The 19868-nt window shown below is 40.8% G+C and overlaps 1 protein-coding gene across 3 annotated transcripts in view; it reads right to left on the reverse strand.

Moving 5' to 3' along the window:
• Positions 1–19868, reverse strand: part of LOC117994280 (uncharacterized) — a 63464-nt gene that overhangs the window by 35806 nt on the left and 7790 nt on the right. For 2 of the 3 annotated variants that reach the window (XM_069507651.1, XM_069507650.1), the window contains exons 8-13: positions 18092–18287; positions 16025–16226; positions 15206–15316; positions 13046–13212; positions 11063–11194; positions 8368–8569 (exon numbers count right to left, since the gene is read on the reverse strand). In XM_069507651.1, coding sequence (XP_069363752.1) covers positions 8368–8569; positions 11063–11194; positions 13046–13212; positions 15206–15316; positions 16025–16226; positions 18092–18287 — 1010 coding nt within the window. The other variant, XM_069507652.1, reaches the window with a different exon arrangement.

Genomic DNA, 19868 nt, shown 5'->3' on the forward strand with positions numbered 1-19868 from the left:
ATGATGGTGGGAGTGTCAGTATGCCAATCGAGACTACTGACACATCAACTACCAGTCAATCTACGCTAAGGACGCCTCCGCCCTGTGTAAACGTCAGAACAGTGGAATCCCCGGCGCGACAGGTTGGGGACATAATCAGTGGGAATACAGACCCTGCCCCCACAGAGGGGGGCATTCCGGTATTCACTTCTGGTACTAACGACGTTTCACCTAATGTTGAGCCTTCTGGATTATTCAGGATGAAAGACAAAATTAAAGAATCACGTCAACAAGCGCTGGACCTACGAAGGACTTCTTTGAACCCTTATAAGACTACGCGTGCGGATAACGCGCACCCGTTGCCGAGGAAAAAGAGGTCAGAAATTGAAAAAGAGATAGCGCAGAGAGAGTATGAAGCTGCCAAAGCCGCTGAAAAGCTGGCTCGAGCAAAACTGTTGGCACTGCAGGAACAAGAGGAAACCGAAGAAGAAATTTATGAACATGTTGAAGAATGGGTTATACAGAATTCGGAAGAAATCCAAGATAAAAGCTACCACCAGGTATCAAGGCAAGACGAAATATCGACAGTACAATTACTTGTACAGGAAATCAAGAAGTTAAACGCAAAAGATAAAGATAGCATAGAGTTGCCTTCATTCAGTGGTGCAAGCTCAGAGTGGATAAATTTCAAGAAGGCTTATTTTGAATCTGCTGAGAACTTTTCCCACGCAATGAACCGAGCGCGTCTTCGCAAGGCTCTACGAGGAACTGCCAAGGAGGCAGTGGAAAGCTTGATGAATAGCGTTGATGATCCAATGATTGTTATACGGCACCTTGAAGATAGATTTGGTAGACCTGGATCTTTAGCATTAGCAGAGTTAGAAAAAATGAAACGAATAAAACCAGTGCGAAATGACCCAAGAGATATTTGCAGATTCGCCAGTCAGGTAAAGGCATCTATATCTGTCATCAAAACTTTGAAGAAACCACAGTATCTGCACTCACCGGAAACTTCCAATTGCATAAAGGAAAAAATGTCAGTGAACATGTTCGATAGATATGTCGCCTTCTATAGCAGGTACAGAGACACGGAAATAGCTGATTTAGAAATAATGGATTTATTCCTTACCGAAGAAATACAGAATTATGGAGTTTTTGCTCCACCTGAAATTAGTGATACCATAAAGCCGCAATACGTGAGCACAAGAAGGACAGTTCACGTTATGCTAGAGCCAGAAGACGGAAAGGAAGAATCACCATCGACAAGTCGAGAAATAGCCATTCGCACAGCTAGGAGTGCATGTACTTTATGTTATGAGAATCATGGCCTATTGGAATGCAAGAAATTCAGAGAAGCAAGCGTAGATGAACGATGGGAAATTGCGAAGAAAGCTAAAATATGTTTCAAGTGCCTTCGTTACAGACACCTGAGGCTGGACTGCAAGGCCCCACCCTGTAGAAGATGCAGGAGATACCACCATGTTACTCTTCATTCTGAAAGACCCGCACCAGCAATCCAGCAGAAGAGAGAGTCGTGCAATAATGTTGACTTCGAGGATGATAGATATAATGATGAAGATGAATATTTCTATGAAGAACCAGAAGAGAAAATTGCGTCCATCAATGCAGCAATGTCTAATGGAAAGGTATATTTGAAGATGATCCCAGTGAACCTATATGGCCCTAAAGGACAGGTCCAAGTGTTAGCATTGTTGGATGAAGGATCTACCATTACACTGGTAGATTCCTCGATTGCCGAGAAAATTGGAGTTGAAGGAAAGAGAGAACCATTGACAATAGAAACGGTTGGTGGTAAAGAATTGAAGAAAAATAACTCCTCAAGGGTCAAGCTGAAAATAAAGGGCGTCAACAGTAGAGAAATAATGACAATGGAAGCCAGGACAATAGACGATTTGAAGTTGTCAGAACAAGAAGTTGACGCGGAAGTAATAAGCAACTGTCCCCATTTAGTAAAAATCAGAAAGGAACTCATTTACGCGGGTGAAAAGCCAAAGATTCTTATAGGACAGGATAATTGGGGATTGATTATCACAAGGAAACTATTGAAAGGAAAGGCCACCAAACCTGTAGCATCACTTACTAGACTGGGATGGGTTCTGCATGGATTTGATACAAGTGCCAATGCTGTAGTTAACTTCATTAACCATTGCCGAACAAGGGAAGATGAAGTAGAAGAAATTGTCACAGAACATTTTAAACTGGAGTCATTGGGAATTCAACCTAATCTGCCAAGTAATGACAGCGACCGAAGAGTAAAGCTCTAAAGAATCACGTCAACAAGCGCTGGACCTACGAAGGACTTCTTTGAACCCTTATAAGACTACGCGTGCGGATAACGCGCACCCGTTGCCGAGGAAAAAGAGGTCAGAAATTGAAAAAGAGATAGCGCAGAGAGAGTATGAAGCTGCCAAAGCCGCTGAAAAGCTGGCTCGAGCAAAACTGTTGGCACTGCAGGAACAAGAGGAAACCGAAGAAGAAATTTATGAACATGTTGAAGAATGGGTTATACAGAATTCGGAAGAAATCCAAGATAAAAGCTACCACCAGGTATCAAGGCAAGACGAAATATCGACAGTACAATTACTTGTACAGGAAATCAAGAAGTTAAACGCAAAAGATAAAGATAGCATAGAGTTGCCTTCATTCAGTGGTGCAAGCTCAGAGTGGATAAATTTCAAGAAGGCTTATTTTGAATCTGCTGAGAACTTTTCCCACGCAATGAACCGAGCGCGTCTTCGCAAGGCTCTACGAGGAACTGCCAAGGAGGCAGTGGAAAGCTTGATGAATAGCGTTGATGATCCAATGATTGTTATACGGCACCTTGAAGATAGATTTGGTAGACCTGGATCTTTAGCATTAGCAGAGTTAGAAAAAATGAAACGAATAAAACCAGTGCGAAATGACCCAAGAGATATTTGCAGATTCGCCAGTCAGGTAAAGGCATCTATTTCTGTCATCAAAACTTTGAAGAAACCACAGTATCTGCACTCACCGGAAACTTCCAATTGCATAAAGGAAAAAATGTCAGTGAACATGTTCGATAGATATGTCGCCTTCTATAGCAGGTACAGAGACACGGAAATAGCTGATTTAGAAATAATGGATTTATTCCTTACCGAAGAAATACAGAATTATGGAGTTTTTGCTCCACCTGAAATTAGTGATACCATAAAGCCGCAATACGTGAGCACAAGAAGGACAGTTCACGTTATGCTAGAGCCAGAAGACGGAAAGGAAGAATCACCATCGACAAGTCGAGAAATAGCCATTCGCACAGCTAGGAGTGCATGTACTTTATGTTATGAGAATCATGGCCTATTGGAATGCAAGAAATTCAGAGAAGCAAGCGTAGATGAACGATGGGAAATTGCGAAGAAAGCTAAAATATGTTTCAAGTGCCTTCGTTACAGACACCTGAGGCTGGACTGCAAGGCCCCACCCTGTAGAAGATGCAGGAGATACCACCATGTTACTCTTCATTCTGAAAGACCCGCACCAGCAATCCAGCAGAAGAGAGAGTCGTGCAATAATGTTGACTTCGAGGATGATAGATATAATGATGAAGATGAATATTTCTATGAAGAACCAGAAGAGAAAATTGCGTCCATCAATGCAGCAATGTCTAATGGAAAGGTATATTTGAAGATGATCCCAGTGAACCTATATGGCCCTAAAGGACAGGTCCAAGTGTTAGCATTGTTGGATGAAGGATCTACCATTACACTGGTAGATTCCTCGATTGCCGAGAAAATTGGAGTTGAAGGAAAGAGAGAACCATTGACAATAGAAACGGTTGGTGGTAAAGAATTGAAGAAAAATAACTCCTCAAGGGTCAAGCTGAAAATAAAGGGCGTCAACAGTAGAGAAATAATGACAATGGAAGCCAGGACAATAGACGATTTGAAGTTGTCAGAACAAGAAGTTGACGCGGAAGTAATAAGCAACTGTCCCCATTTAGTAAAAATCAGAAAGGAACTCATTTACGCGGGTGAAAAGCCAAAGATTCTTATAGGACAGGATAATTGGGGATTGATTATCACAAGGAAACTATTGAAAGGAAAGGCCACCAAACCTGTAGCATCACTTACTAGACTGGGATGGGTTCTGCATGGATTTGATACAAGTGCCAATGCTGTAGTTAACTTCATTAACCATTGCCGAACAAGGGAAGATGAAGTAGAAGAAATTGTCACAGAACATTTTAAACTGGAGTCATTGGGAATTCAACCTAATCTGCCAAGTAATGACAGCGACCGAAGAGCTTTAGAAGTTCTAGAGAAAACCACAAAGAAACTGCCAAACAATCAATACGAAACAGGACTCTTATGGAAAAAAGAGGACGAAACTCTACCGAATAATTATAATCAAGCTCTTCGACGACTTATGAATATTGAGAAAAAGTTAGACCGAGACGACACATTGAAAAAATGTTATACAACGCAAATAGATACCTTGTTGGAAAGAGGTTACGCAGAAAAGGCCCCAGAAAATATGAATAGTGGAAGAACCTTTTATCTTCCCCATTTTGCAGTCGTTCATCCAACCAAGAAGAAGCCAAGAATAGTGTTTGATGCAGCGGCAAAATTTGAAGGGAAAAGCCTTAATGATGCGCTACTAACAGGACCAGATTTACTTCAATCTCTGTTTGGCGTTTTATTACGATTCAGAGAGGGTCCAGTAGCAGTGGTGGCTGATATTCAAGAGATGTTTCTTAGGATAAAGATAAGAGAAGCAGATCGAGACAGCTTGAGATTTTTATGGCGTGGAGAAGATAGAAATAAGAAACCTGAGGAATATCGAATGACTTCGGTAATCTTTGGAGCTGCGTCATCTCCAGCGACCGCCATATACGTCATGAATAAAAATGCTAAGGAATACGGAGAATCTTATCCCGAAGCAGTGAAAGCAATTGAAAGGAACCATTATATGGACGATTATCTGCAAAGTTTCAGCACCTTTGAAGAAGCAAAGCAAACAGCAGCAAAAGTGAAAGCAATTCATGAAAAGGCAAGTTTTCACCTGAAAGGTTGGGCTAGCAACGAACCAAGAGTAATTGAAGAATTCACCGGGAAGATTAATAATGATTGTTTAGAAATCATGAAAGAAGAAAAGACTCTCGGTTTAAGATGGTTGATAAAAGAAGACGCATTGGCTTTTAATGTTGGTTTACGGAATACATCAGAAGAACTCATGAATGGGAAGAAGATTCCCACCAAACGAGAAGTAATGAGCGCTGTTATGTCAACATTCGATCCATTAGGATTCGCGACACCCGTTTTAATTCAGGGGAAGAAATTAATACAGGATATTTGGAGAACGAACATTGACTGGGACGAAAAAATCCAGGACGAACAAGTGAAGTTATGGTTTAAGTATTTGGAAGAAGTATCTACTCTAAAAGAATTGAAAATCGCGAGATGTATCTCACCGTACACACAAGAAGGAGAACTACATACCTTTACAGACGCAAGCGAGGAAGCTTATGCTGCAGCCGTGTATTGGCGCACTATAGGATCTGATGAAAAGATACACGTAACCCTAATTGCAGGAAAAGCAAGGGTCGCCCCAACAAAACCCATCTCGATCCCAAGACTAGAACTGCAGGCTGCTTTACTAGGAACCAGGTTAGCAGCGACAATAGAACGTGAAATGGATCTACGTGTACTAAGGAAAGCATATTGGACAGACTCAAGTACGGTGTTGCAATGGATAAAATCTGATCCTCGAAAATTTAAGACTTTCGTAGCTCACCGGCTGGCCGAAATCGAGGAAACAACGAAAATAAGACAATGGAGATGGGTGCCTACTAAAGAAAATCCAGCCGACGATGCGACAAGAGGGACACCAAACGACTTTGACCAAGCAGCAAGATGGTTCCAAGGCCCTTCTTTTTTGCGCAAAAACGAAGAAGAATGGCCCGTGAGAAGATTTGAAAATACAAATGAAAGCCAGGAAGAAAAAGAAATAAGACAACAAGTTGCAACGCTGAAAGTACCGACGATTGAGTTACCAGATCCAGAAAGGTTTTCAAGTTGGACCAAGTTGCTTCGAACTACTGCGAGAGTTATTCAATTCTTGAATCTGTTAAGAAAAAGAAAGAATAAAATAATTAACGCTGCCAGGCGCAAGGAAGAAATATGGAGACCCAACCCAAAACCCCAGAAAAAGAAAGAACGAATAATTTTTGAAACAAAGAAGAAAGAGAAAATATATTTTATTCCTTTAGAAGAAGAACATTTAAGACAGGCGGAAGAATTTTTGATAAGAAGAAGTCAAATGGAAAGTTTTGATAAAGAAATGGCATACTTGAAAAAGGAGATACCGTTAGAAAATTCCAGCCGATTAAAGAAGATAGACGTTTACCTGAACAGTAACGGGATAATTAAGCTAAGAAGTCGAACAAGAAAATTCTCATATAGAAAAACCAACCCACCAGTTTTGGATGGAAAACATAAAATTGTTCGTCTAATTATTGAAGATTATCACAAACGATTCTTGCACGCAAATACATTAACGGTAATGAATGAGATCAGACAAAAATATTGGATCCTGGGATTAAGATCTACCGTTACAGGGATTACGCACGGATGCCAATGGTGCAAAGTAAAGAAAAGCATGCCAGAAATACCACCAATTGGAGATTTACCAATTGAACGAATGCAGTGCCATCAATATCCATTTTCAAGCTTAGGTGTGGATTATTTTGGACCAATGACTATCAAGGTGGGAAGAAGGATTGAGAAACGCTGGGGAGCGTTGTTTACGTGTCTTACGACCAGAGCTATCCACTTGGAACTTGTTCCATCACTAACGGCAAGCTCGATGATAATGGCATTACGTCGAACGGCGGCAAGGCGTGGGATGCCTAAAACTATCATAAGTGATAATGCGACAAACTTCATTAAAGCCAGCAAGGAACTTGAAGAAGCTGCTGCAGAAAGAGGAATCAGATGGAAGTTCATACCTCCTGGAACTCCAAATATGGGCGGTGCCTGGGAAAGGATGGTTCGATCAGTAAAAACAGCTTTGGCCGCAGTTTTAAATGAAAGAAACCCACCTGAAGAAGTCTTGCACACCTTGATAACGGAAGTAGAACACATAGTGAACTCGAGACCACTTACACATCTCAGTACAGACCCAGACGACGAAGAAAGTTTGACTCCGAATCACTTTCTTTTAGGGAGATCATGTGGAACAAAAAGCCCAGGAGAGTTCAATGACCAAGAACTTGTCGGAAAAGCGAATTGGAGAACTGCTCAGAGACTAACTGATCATTTTTGGAAAAGATGGATTGACGAATATCTACCCACCTTAATGCCAAGGAAAATAACTGGGAGGGAAACAAATGACCCACAAGTAGGTGATATTGTTTTGATTGTAGACTCAACACTTCCACGAAATACTTGGCCACGGGGAAAAGTGACAAAATTGTATCCTGGACCAGATGGCAGAACGAGAATCGTAGACGTGAAGACTACCGGAGGAATTCTAAGACGTCCTAGCCGTCGGGTCATCGTGGTGGTTCCCACGGCATCATCGCTTTAGACTGTGAAGAGGTGCTTTAGCACCGCGGGGAGATTGTTCGCGATGATTCCGTATTAATTACTTCGAGAAAGATCCGTCGTCGTCAAGTCAAAATACGTGCAAAAAAAAAGGGCCATTGTGTTTACGCCAAACAATAGGCTAGCTTCGAAAAAGCGTAAACATCTATTGTCTGCGTAATTTATGACCCACTCGAGATTTCTCGAATAATCTGTGAAAGGGACGGGCGTATAAGATAGTAAGGGACGGACATAGCCCCGAAATCGTATATAAGCGGACGAATTCGACGACGCGGCAAGTTTTGTATTACAGTGGAAAGAGTGCGAATCAGAACAGTGAACGCTCTTAAGTGAATAGTGAATATTATAAGTGTTAAGTGTATTTAGTAAATTGAAAATATTAATTGTGATTATTCTAAAAGTGGACAATAAAGTGGACCTTAATTTGAATCAGTCTTTAAGTTTAAGTAGTCGCACGTACCTTGTTAGATATACCTACTTACCCGCCAGTGCTAAGCGTTCAGTACGTTACAGCTACTTATTATTAGGTGCCCACTGATGATGATGATGATAATGATAGGTAATGATGATGATTATGATGATGATGATGATTCTGTATCGTATAGTCGGCGACAGATTGGCAATCGGGATATGAGGCTGGGGGACGCCACGGACACCCGCACGTCACCCGCGCTCGCCCGCATCGGGTTGTGCGGGAGCTGTGCGGGTGTGGGAATCGTCCCCACCCCGATTGCGATCTCGACTTGTCACGACCTGTCTTCATATACCCTCAGAAATGAGTAGGTATATGAAGGTGGCAACTCACCTAACTCCAGAATCTGTACTAAGACATCTACCGACTCCCTCCCTCACGTGTTTGGATATATCGCCGTCTCGTTCCACCAAACCTTGTGCCACTGCGGTGCATACGATTTCAGTGTGAGTATTGTTAGACGATAGAAGTAGGGAGTTCGATTCCCGGGCGCGCCTTTTTGCGGCCGGTTCGTGAGGTTCTGGTGAAAGGAGCACTAAAACAAAGAATTTATGATTTTTATAAAATATCATATTAAAGTCCAGTCAAAGTATAATCATTTATTCAAAGTATGTACTTTTTCATAGTCCGTTTTTTTTTTTCTTTTTAATACAATAAAACTTAAAGCTAGCCTTATCTAATTACTATATAAATCATGACCGCGTGGAATGGTGCCAAGAATACTGGCTGCATTTCCGCGCTGGACAGCCAGGCTGATCCGTTGCGCAAAAAATGAGCCAGCCCTTCTGTCACCAGTTGAGGCTATTAATCGCGGTGAAATGTCTCGTAAAAAAATTTTAGCACTAAGATTCCATGGCCCCAGGGTCTCCACGGCAAACCTATAAGAGAGGCATACTTGCGCCGCTTGCCGTTTTCAGCTGTTTCTGCTGCGGCTCCCGGTCTTGATGCTGTCTTCCTGATATGACACGGGGCCAATGTGTCAACGCAAGTTGCGTCCCACATTAGCGCCCGTCCCCGTTCCCAGGGAACCAGCGTCAATCCATCAGGTCTCTTGCCATCATCCCGACTAATCCCTGCCGGCTCAATGAGCGCAGGGATTTAGTCAGTTAGATTTTTAGGATGATATAGTGGTCATAATTTTTTTTTTTTTTTAATGCAATAAAACTTAAAGCTAGCCATAATTAGTTACGTTAACTATTAAATCTAAAGCTACGAGAGTTCCAAACGCACCCAGGTCTGAGATGAGCCCCACAACAATGTTATTCAAACTGGGTAGATAGTTGTTTGTGCCTTGGGCTGTTGGTTAGGCGCTGGTAAGTTTCGAAACTTCGTTCTTCTTGGCTGTCGCGGTTGGTTTTCGTGGAATCTTGAGTTTCCTTTATTAACTTGTGTGTTTATATTTGTATTTGTATTTATTTATTTCGATTTAGACTTATTACAAGCGCTTACGAATGTCAGATCGGCATAGAACAATACAATAATAAAATGATTGTACAAAATATGGCATATTATAATCTAGATAATACTAGTTAAAGATGGCATAAAAATTATTAAGTTACTCAAGCACCTTGTATTTTGTAAAAAAATGACATAAATGCACTATAAAAAAAGAAAAAGATAGGTACTCAAGCAAGTACATAATCTTCATGTCAACATAATCATAAAATGTAATCAAATGTTATATTACAAGTACACAAGTACATATTTATTATCCTAGCTCGTTGAATAGCTTGTGCAGTGCTATATTTATTATCCTAGCTCGTTGAATAGCTTGTGCAGTGCTATATTTATTATCCTAGCTCGTTGAATAGCTTGTGCAGTGCTATATTTATTATCCTAGCTCGTTGAATAGCTTGTGCAGTGCTATATTTATTATCCTAGCTCGTTGAATAGCTTGTGCAGTGCTATATTTATTATCCTAGCTCGTTGAATAGCTTGTGCAGTGCTATATTTATTATCCTAGCTCGTTGAATAGCTTGTGCAGTGCTATATTTTGAAATCGATGTATGTAAAGTCCGTTAAAGTTACGTGTTGAATGAATTTGAAGCTCGTTAGTCCGTTTCCTGCCTAATGTCAGGCTGTCACATTATATGTCGTATCACTGCCACTGTCAATGTCTTTAGAGTAGACCACAGACCCAGTGCCATGTCTATGATCTATTTGTTTCTAGTTGTTGTGTTCACAACAATAGTATAAACGAGCAGATACCATTGTATATGCAAGCTCGTCACCACCAGAAGTATGTTATTATGATTGAGATTGAAGACTAAACCACTTAAAGTAACCTAAGATAACGGTTAACCGGATACGTCAGGATTACAACCTTTAGATTAACGGAGACTTCGTGAGCGCACTGACAATATTCTCGCACACTACTTAGGTCCCTACCTACACCGGCTCCTCCATCCCCATACCGGTCTCAGACCAACCAGCTAACCTAGCACACCACAACCTAGCAGTCACTATAATCTCAACGTCTTAAACCACATTAGGTCACAACAACAATTACAATAACCTACAGTACGACACACATAGTGTCTACGGAGAAGCGCCCTCGGCAAGAGCCACACGAATAATGTCCCGTGACACACTGCGCATCCGCTTTTATAATCTCACAATGACGTTGGGGCGATGACGTGATGTTCAATGAGCAAAGTGTTTACAATTAAATGGCGGCACGCCTGCATATATTTTTTGATTGTCATTCATTGTTTTTTTTTTATTCAGATACAAGTTAGCCATTGACTGCAATCTCACCTGATGGTAAGTGATGATGCAGTCTAAGATGATAGCGGGCTAACCTGGAAGGGGTATGGCAGTTTTTATTAAACCCGTACCCCTTTGGTTTCTACACGGCATCGTACCGGAACGCTAAATCGCTTGGCGGCACGGCTTTGCCGGTAAGGTGGTAATTAGCCACGGCCGAAGCCTCCCACCAGACAAAAATTATTGCTTTTATCCAATCCGCCAATCCAATCCGCGAAGGAGGGAAAAACTGATGCTGGAAGGGCGTTCCATACATACTTACATTCGAATGCTTTGACCAGTACACCGTAGGCCTCACTTTTCACTTTGCCCGGCAATTGCTGACAATTGCTAGCCACGTGACGCACTATACACCCTCTGAGGTGTTCTTCCATCAGATGTAGACCGTTTTTAGCTAAAAGAAAACTACTTACATTCGAATGCTTTGACCAGTACACCGTAGGCCTCACTTCTCACTTTGGCCGGCAATTGCTGACAATTGCTAGCCACGTGACGTACTATACAGCCTCTGAGGTGTTCTTCCATCAGATGTAGACCGTTTTTAGCCTAAAAATTCATCGATATTATTACAAAATATCGCATTTTTAAATTTTCAGAAAAACAAATATCCCGTGGAATTAAAAAAGAAACTCAAATTATTAGGGTTCCATACCTGAAGGATGCCAACGAGACCCTATTACTAAGCTTCCGCTGTCCGCCCGTCCGTCTGTCTGTCAGCGGGCTGTATCTCGTGAACCGTAATAGGTAGAGAGTTGACATTTTCAAAGTGTATATTTCTATTTCCACTATGACAATCCAATATACTATACATACTAATATTATAACTGGGAAAGTGTGTCACAGTGTGCACACGGCACTCTGCTGTCACCACACGGCACTCTGCTGTCACTACACCACAGATTTAATTAACCATATAGATAAAATCACAGTAGTACTGATTCTGAGCACAACCTAATTTTAGAGTATTCGCATTCTCTTCTTACTAATGTAATATGAAAAGGACAGACGCAGTTTGACAGTTTTAAATTTAATTTTAGATGGTAAAACCCGTGATTTTAGCGCACAGTCGCGAGCCTACTGTTTAAATTTGTAGCGTGCACTAAAATTTAGAGTCTTTAAATTTGAAAGTCATGTTCCGTTTCTTTTTTAGCATCGTTAAAAAGAAAAGGATGCAGATACTCTAAACTTAGTTTAGAGAAAGACAACGGAATCGGTGTCGGCCCCGATTCTCTAGTCTCTCTCTAAACTAAATTTAGAGTATCTGCATCCTTTTCTTTTTACTAATGCTAAAAAAGGAACGGAACATGACTTTCACATTTAAAGACTCTAAATTTTAGTGCGCAATACAAATTTAAACAGTAGGTTCGCGAGTGCGTGCTAAAATCACGGGTTTTACCATCTAAAAATTAAATTTAGAAATGTCAAACTGCTTCTCTCCTTTTCATATTACAATAGTAAGAAGAGGGTGCGAATACTCTAAAATTAGGTTGTGCTTAGAATCGGTGCTGTTTAGAAAAAAAGCTAATGGACGGTCAGTGTTTGTAATGCAGTCACTTACCGGATACGGGAACGCGCTCCGATGTTGGGGGCCCTCAAGATGCGCTGGTAAGGGTTCAGGGTTGATGCTCTGGTCCAAGTTTGATGAATTTCGCGTCTATAATATCGGCTTTTGTCGGCGATAGCCGTTAGAGGCTTGTTTCTCGCGTCACGGTTCGCGCGGAGCCTTCGCGGTATGTATGTCAACTTCGACTGACAGTTGACAGCACTGTAGTGTTGCCACTTTTGATAAGCGGCCACATTGGTAAACCCCGACCGATTGTAATAATGAAATGTAGTAAAAATTTGGAAAAGGGGGAACTGTTTTGTGCTAGGAATATGGGTGCATATAATGAATAATATGTTATAATGAATAATATGAATAATATATAATGAATAATATGTGCTAGGAATATGGGTGCATATAATGAATAATATGTTAATAATGAGATATTTGAGCTATTGTATTAATAAATAATTGTTGTGTTGCCTATTGTTGTAGTAAGGATTCCTATTAATAATTCTATTTGTGTACGTACCTATTCAAATTTGCACACCATAGTATGGTAGATTGTAGCTCGAAACAAAAATTGTAATTGACAACTTATAAATGTACCTACAATCAGCAAATAAATAATTTGTATTTGTATTTATTTGTATTTGTAGGCTAATAAAATACCAAAAGTACGGAACAGGTGCCAATATCTTACCAGAAATAAAGCTTCCTTTGTGTTGATAATATCGAGGAGTCCTATAGTATCGAACATGGTCGTAACATGTTCGTTGCGTTTCGCGTCCACTACGTACGTAGAGAGGATCTCTAAACACTGCGTCTTGGGCCGGCCGGTGATTTTGGGCGTCAGGTCCGTTATAGATCTGAAAATTACGAAAAAAAACAGTCAGTGCGAATCGGACTCGCACACGACGGGTTCTGTACCATCGTACAAGAAATCCCGCCCGACTAGCATTTGACAAGTTTTTTTTAAATAATAAAGCCATTACCGAGCAAGCAAGTTGCCATATTATATTTCGGAAGAAAAGATTCCGACGAATTGAGAACCTCCTCCTTTTTTGAAGTCGGTTAAAAAAAGCTGATGCTCGCGACGTTAAATTTTCGGAAAAACATAAATATCGCGCGGCATTTAAAAAAAACTAATTTACAAACTAATAAAAAATAAACTAATTGACAAGTCTTTTTAAATAATAAAGCCATTTCCAAGCAAGCAAGTTGGCATATATTTCGGAGAATGTGGCCAACACTTTTTGATCAAGTTCCTCCTTCACCCTACTATTTCCCTCCTCGTTTTTAATTCGAACCGCTGGGATATGGAACGCCTTCCAGCATCAGTCCCCCCAAATTTTAAGCATCTTCTAGAAAAGCGCGCTCCATCTTAGTCTGCATCATCACTTGCTAGCAGGTGTGATTGCAGCCAGTCTATAAGTTTTGAAATAAAAAATCCGATCAAGTGAGATCCCACATTATAAATGCGAAAGTGTGTTGGTTTGTCCTTCAATCTCGTCGCAACGGAGCAACGGGTTGACGTGATTTTTTGCATGGGTATAGTTTAAGACCTGGAGAGTGACATAGACTTTTTATCCCGGAAAATCAAAGAGTTCCCACGGTATTTTTAAAAACCTAATTCTACGCGGACGAAGACGCGGGCATCAGAATTTATTCCGAACCAGTGGAAATATTCTTGGCATTTTGCTTGAAAATAGCGAGAATAGTAATTAAAAGGAACATAACATAACATAACATATATCTTTATTTGCAAAAAAGGTTTGACACATAAGACTTTGACCACTGGCTCCCAAAGAAGTAAAAACTGTGTCATGGGAGCCAGTGCCTTCCCTGTTACATAAGCATACATGGAACAGAACCAGATAATAGAATAGAATAGAATAGAATGTTTTTTTATTCATGTAAACTTTTTAAAAGTGCTTATGAATAGTCAGGTAGTTTTAATTTACCATTTAATAAAGGCCCAATGTTGTTTACTATTATAGGAATACTAAAATTAACATGAACGGAAATTGTATGGTTCTGTTCCTTTCACCTTGCATAAAATGACACTTCTGTCAATAAATTAAATTAAATAAAGTAGAAGGAATAAAATTAAGTAAATTGTAACAAATTATTGTATTTCTGAATTTAATAAAGTCTGAAAAAGTCTCTTGCGGAAAGGGGTGCGGTGGCACTTGTCATAGTGACAAGTAATAAATAAATAAAAACCATTATAAATACTATCTGTCCCGGCTTACTCACGTGTGTAGTCGACGTTAGCCCGACTAGTTTCGAACCCATCCGGGGTCCTAGTACCGCGGAAGATACGGGAAGCGATCGAAATTAGTCGCCACCCGAATTTCAATCGTGACAATGGATGGATGCTACCCTCAGGCGTGGAAACCGCTTTTTGACGCTAAGACAAGGGCCTCAGTCGTGGGACGGGACACCATTAGCTCCGCGTGCCTGGATGTCGGTGACGGTTCCAGTGATGAAGAACAGCAGGAACTGTCGGGAGACGATCGGCAGCTGTCTCCCCCCCACCCCAGCCACCCTCACAACGGGCTCTACGGGCAGCGGCACGTGCGTCCCGCAGTCAAAACCGCGGCGCGTGCGCGAACGGACTCCCTTGAAAAAGGACCCCGGATGGGTTCGAAACTAGTCGCGCTAACGTCGACTACACACGTGAGTAAGCCGGGACAGATAGTATTTATAATGGAAATCACTCACGGTAGTTTAAACGCTAAAATAAAAACCAGTGGTAATTTAAACTAATTGACGATACAAAAGCACTTGTAAAAGTTTACTTGTATAAAAATATATTCTATTCTATTCAGCTAGTGAAAAATAATAATAGGTAGTCACCTGAAATGAGTCTCGTCGCAGCATCCAGCAAAGACTTTCTGTGCTGCGTGCAACAGCTTGATATATTCAGCTTGGTCACTCCTGCGCAGCTTGTCCAGCACACTTCGGTATCTGATGGACATACGACAATATTTCAATCCATACTAATATTACAAATGCGAAAGTGTGTCTGTCTGTCTGCTAGCTTTTCACGGCCCAGCAGTTTAACTGATTTTATTCGGGAGGTCGGGGGTTCGATCCCGGGCACGCACCTCTAACTCACACACTCAACACCGCCGACATCCAGCGGCTCCCTGCGACTCGTCTGATGTCGTCCGTCCACCTAGTGGGAGGTTTCCAACGCTGCGTCTTCCGGTGCGAGGTCGCCATTCCAGCACCTTGGGACCCCAACGTCTATCGGTTGTACGTACTATGTGCCCTGCTCATTGCCACTTCAGCTTCGCAACTCGTTGACCTATGTCGGTTACTCTAGATAGCCTAGTGGTTAGGACGTCCGCCTTCCAATCGGAGGTCGGGGGTTCGATCCCGGGCACGCACCTCTAACTTTTCGGAGTTATGTGCGTTTTAATTATTAAATATCACTTTAACGGTGAAGGAAAACATCGTGAGGAAACGTGCATGCCTGAGAGTTCTCCATAATCTCAAAGGTGTGTGAAGTCTTCCAGTCCGCAGTTGGCCACCGACGTGGTCTAGCGTGGAGACCTGTACTCAGTAGTGAACCGGCGATGAGTTGAGGAAGTCTCCTTTCAGAATGAGGAGGGCTTTAGGCCATAGTCCACCACTTTGTACAATGCTTTACACTAATTACTGTAATCTTACCTCTTTAGCCACTCGCCATCGTTCTCCCCTCTATCTCGAGAAGCGGTCAAAGCGAGAGCGAATAGAGTAGTCAGTTTGGACATTGACCGCTTGGTCTCGATAGTTTCGGTCAAAGCGGGTAGTAACTCCGGTATATACACGTTGCATTTTGCTAAGCGTGTCAGAATATCTATGCAGCAGGGTGCTGCGTCTGATTTAAGATCTAAAACAAGTCAAAATACAAAAAAAATCCATCAAGTGCGAGTCGGACTCGCACAGGAAGGGGGCATCCATAAATTACGTGAGGTTTTTTTTTTCTGTTCCTCCCTCCCTCCCTGGTGAGATTTTATTCAACCCCCTCCCCCATCCTCCAATCTCACGTGAGATTTTTCAAAATGTGGGTTTCTTACGTATTGGATAGGAAAGGATTTTTGAAAATTAAACCCCTAAGGGGGTGAAATAGGGGTTTGAAATTTGTGTAGTCCAAGCGGACGAAGTCGCGAGCATAAGCTAGTTAGTATATAAGATAATCCTTGCAACTTTATCCGCGTGGATTTATGGTTTTTAGAAATCCCGTGAGAACATTTTGATTTTCCGGGACAAAAAATAGCCCATGTTCGTGTCCGGGATGCAAGCTATCTCTGAACCAAATTTCATCAAAATCGGCTAAACGGATGAGCCGTAAAAACCTAGCAGTCAGACAGACAGACAGACACACACTTTTTTTTTTAATTTATAGACTAGCGCTTGGCTGCAATCACACCTGCTGGCAAGTGATGATGCAGCCTAAGATGGAGCGCGCTTGCCTAGAAGATGCCTATTCACTCTTGTCTTGAAGGTACCCATATTATAGTTCAGTGGGAAAACTGATGCTGGAGGGCGTTCCAAATCTTGGCGGTTCGAATTAGAAATAATAAAAATATCCTCAACTTATAGGAACTGACTGTATTCCATTTAGACAATCAATCAATCATCAATCAATACTTATAATGAAACTGTAACAGGTCAAATTCTGTACATTGAAGATATTTTGAAAATTTTTTTTCGAGGGCACTCTATAATCGATACTGAACACAAAACTGTAATTTTTTTCATTTTTGTCTGTCTGTCTGTCTGTCTGTATCACGGCCGCGCATCACGCTGAAACTACTGAATGGATTCCAATGAAACTTGGTACGATTTGAGGTCATACTATGAGGAAGAATATAGGATACTTTTTATCCCGAAATTCAGCATGGTTCCTGTAGGAGAGGGGATGAAAGGTAAAATGTATACTGAGTTGTAATTCAATACGCGTAGTCCGATTTCATTCATTCTTTTTTTGTTAGAAAGGGGATATTTTATAAATTAGACTGTTAGGCGGAACAAAGTTCGCCGGGTCAGCTAGTACTTAATAAACTTCAATCTTAGTTCTAACCTGTTAACTACTTCAAGACATAATTATAAATTCTAATTTTCCCTGCTTCAAATCAATAGCTCCCGCTCTTATGGCCGCCATTTTTACATCTCCTCGTCATTCTTTTTTTAAATTTAACTGTAGGCAAAGCAATGTCGCTAACAGAAATGAGGAGCATCCAAAAGTATGGATGGATTCATCATCATCATGATCAACCCATCGCCGGCTCACTACAGAGCGCATTTCTTTTTTTTTTAATAGATATAGCGAGGAAACGAGCAGGCGGGTCACCTGATGTTAAGTGATTACCGCCGCCCATGAACATTTGCAGCACCAGAGGAACCGCCCATGCGTTGCCGGCCTTTTTGGAATTTGTTGGTCTCCTCTCAGAGTGAGAAGGGTTTTGGCCATAGTCTACCACGCTGGCCATGTACGGATTGGTAGACTTCACGCACCTTTGAGAACATTATGGAGAACTCACAGGCAGGTTTCCTCACGATGTTTTCCTTTACCATTAAAGCAAGTGATAATTAATTAATTAAAACGCACATAACTCCGAAAAGTTAGCGGTGCGTGCCCGGGATCGAACCCCCGACCTCCGATTAGAAGGCGGACGTCCTAACCACTAGGCTATCACAGCTTTTTTTCTATGGATGGATTATTTATAGAAGTTCTTTGTACAAATATATTACCTGCTAGATACCTCTCGAAGCAACTCCATTGAACTTGGACGCATCTGTCCAACATTTTGGTCAACTTGTCCAAAATCATATAGTACAGGTTCTTGTTCAGTCTATAGTCTATGGCCGTGGATATTATACACTCTATGGTGCAATTCAAGTCGGGGCATGGTTGTATGCCTTCATTCCAAAATATTAATGTGTCCAGCTGTAACCAAAGATAATAAAAAATAATAAAATACACTTTATTTGCACAACCACAAGAAGGATTACATTAAAGAATAAAAAACACAGACAGAAGGAAGATACAAAAGGCGGCCTTATCGCTAATTAGCGATCTCTACCAGGCAACCTTAAAGATTGGAAAGTAAAAGGAAAATTAGACTGCAGGTGGTGTGTAATATACCTACTAATAAACATACATTCAAATAACTGATACATACTAATACATAAACCACTAATACATGTATTAAATAATATGTATAATACCAATATACTAATAAAATAGACTAATATATACTCTATAAACGTACTTAAGGAGAAATAAATAAGATTATCGTCTTCAATTTGTAAGATAATGATTCTTCACTGCAGTTTTAAAGGAGTCTAGTGACTTTGATTTCCGTATGGTCAATGGTAGTGCATTCCAAAGTTCAACAGCTCGCACAGTGAATGAGTTGCCATAGAACTTCGTTTTGTGACTCGGCGTTTTTAATATTGATCCATACTATTGTCTGATGTTTAATTCTAATAATAATTATTTATTATTTATTCATTTTATATCTTACTAACTTATGCTCGCGACTTCGTCCGCGTGGACTACACAAATTTCAAACCGCTATTTCACCCCCTTAGGGGTTGAATTTTCAAAAATCCTTTCTTAGCGGATGACTACGTCACAATAGCTATCTGCATTCCAAATTTCAGCCCGATCCGTCCAGTAGTTTGAGCTGTACGTTGATAGATCAGTCAGTCAGTCAGTCAGTCAGTCACCTTTTCCTTTTATATATTTAGAAAGATTAGAACGGCAGTGCCACTTACACTAACTAGATGATTAATAATAAATTTAAATACAAATAAAGGTACAAGAAAAAAGACATAAAATACAAAACGATAAAAGATCAAAGAATTTTGAATATGTACGCTGAGAACATTGAATGACATATTCATGCAATGCTCTCAGCGTACTTCTCCATACTAATATTATAAATGCGAAAGTGTGTCTGTCTGTCTGCTAGCTTTTCACGGCTCAACCGTTCAACCGATTTTGACGAAATTTGGTACAGAGATAGCTTGCATCCCGGGGAAGGACATAGGCTACTTTTTATCCCGGAAAATTGAAGAGTTCCCACAGGATTTTTAAAAACCGAGGATTTTTAAAAACCTAAATCCACGCGTACGAAGTCGCAGGCATCAGCTAGTATTGTACAGCTCGAAATAGACAAAACTCATACAATTATACACGGTGTAACAAAAACAAACACTAAGGTGATAATAGTGATGATTACTGATATGACACCACAAAAAAGACGCGAAAAAAAAATAAAAAAAATCCTATATTTTGTAAAAGTTCACGATATATTGAAAATAAAACATCTGACTGACGCTTGAGGTCAACGAACGTTGCGTAAGTAGGCCCATACGGGGTCAATGCCGCGTCATAGACGGGGCATTGACCCGAGTTTTGCACGCTATACATTGCGGGTTTGAAAAATACTAAATCACTAAAACTACAAAATGAGGCAAATGGTTATTGGTATTGGATTGTGTTTAGGTAGTATAACAATAG

Source organism: Maniola hyperantus, chromosome 26, assembly GCF_902806685.2.
Source record: "Maniola hyperantus chromosome 26, iAphHyp1.2, whole genome shotgun sequence".
Lineage (NCBI taxonomy): Eukaryota > Metazoa > Arthropoda > Insecta > Lepidoptera > Nymphalidae > Maniola > Maniola hyperantus.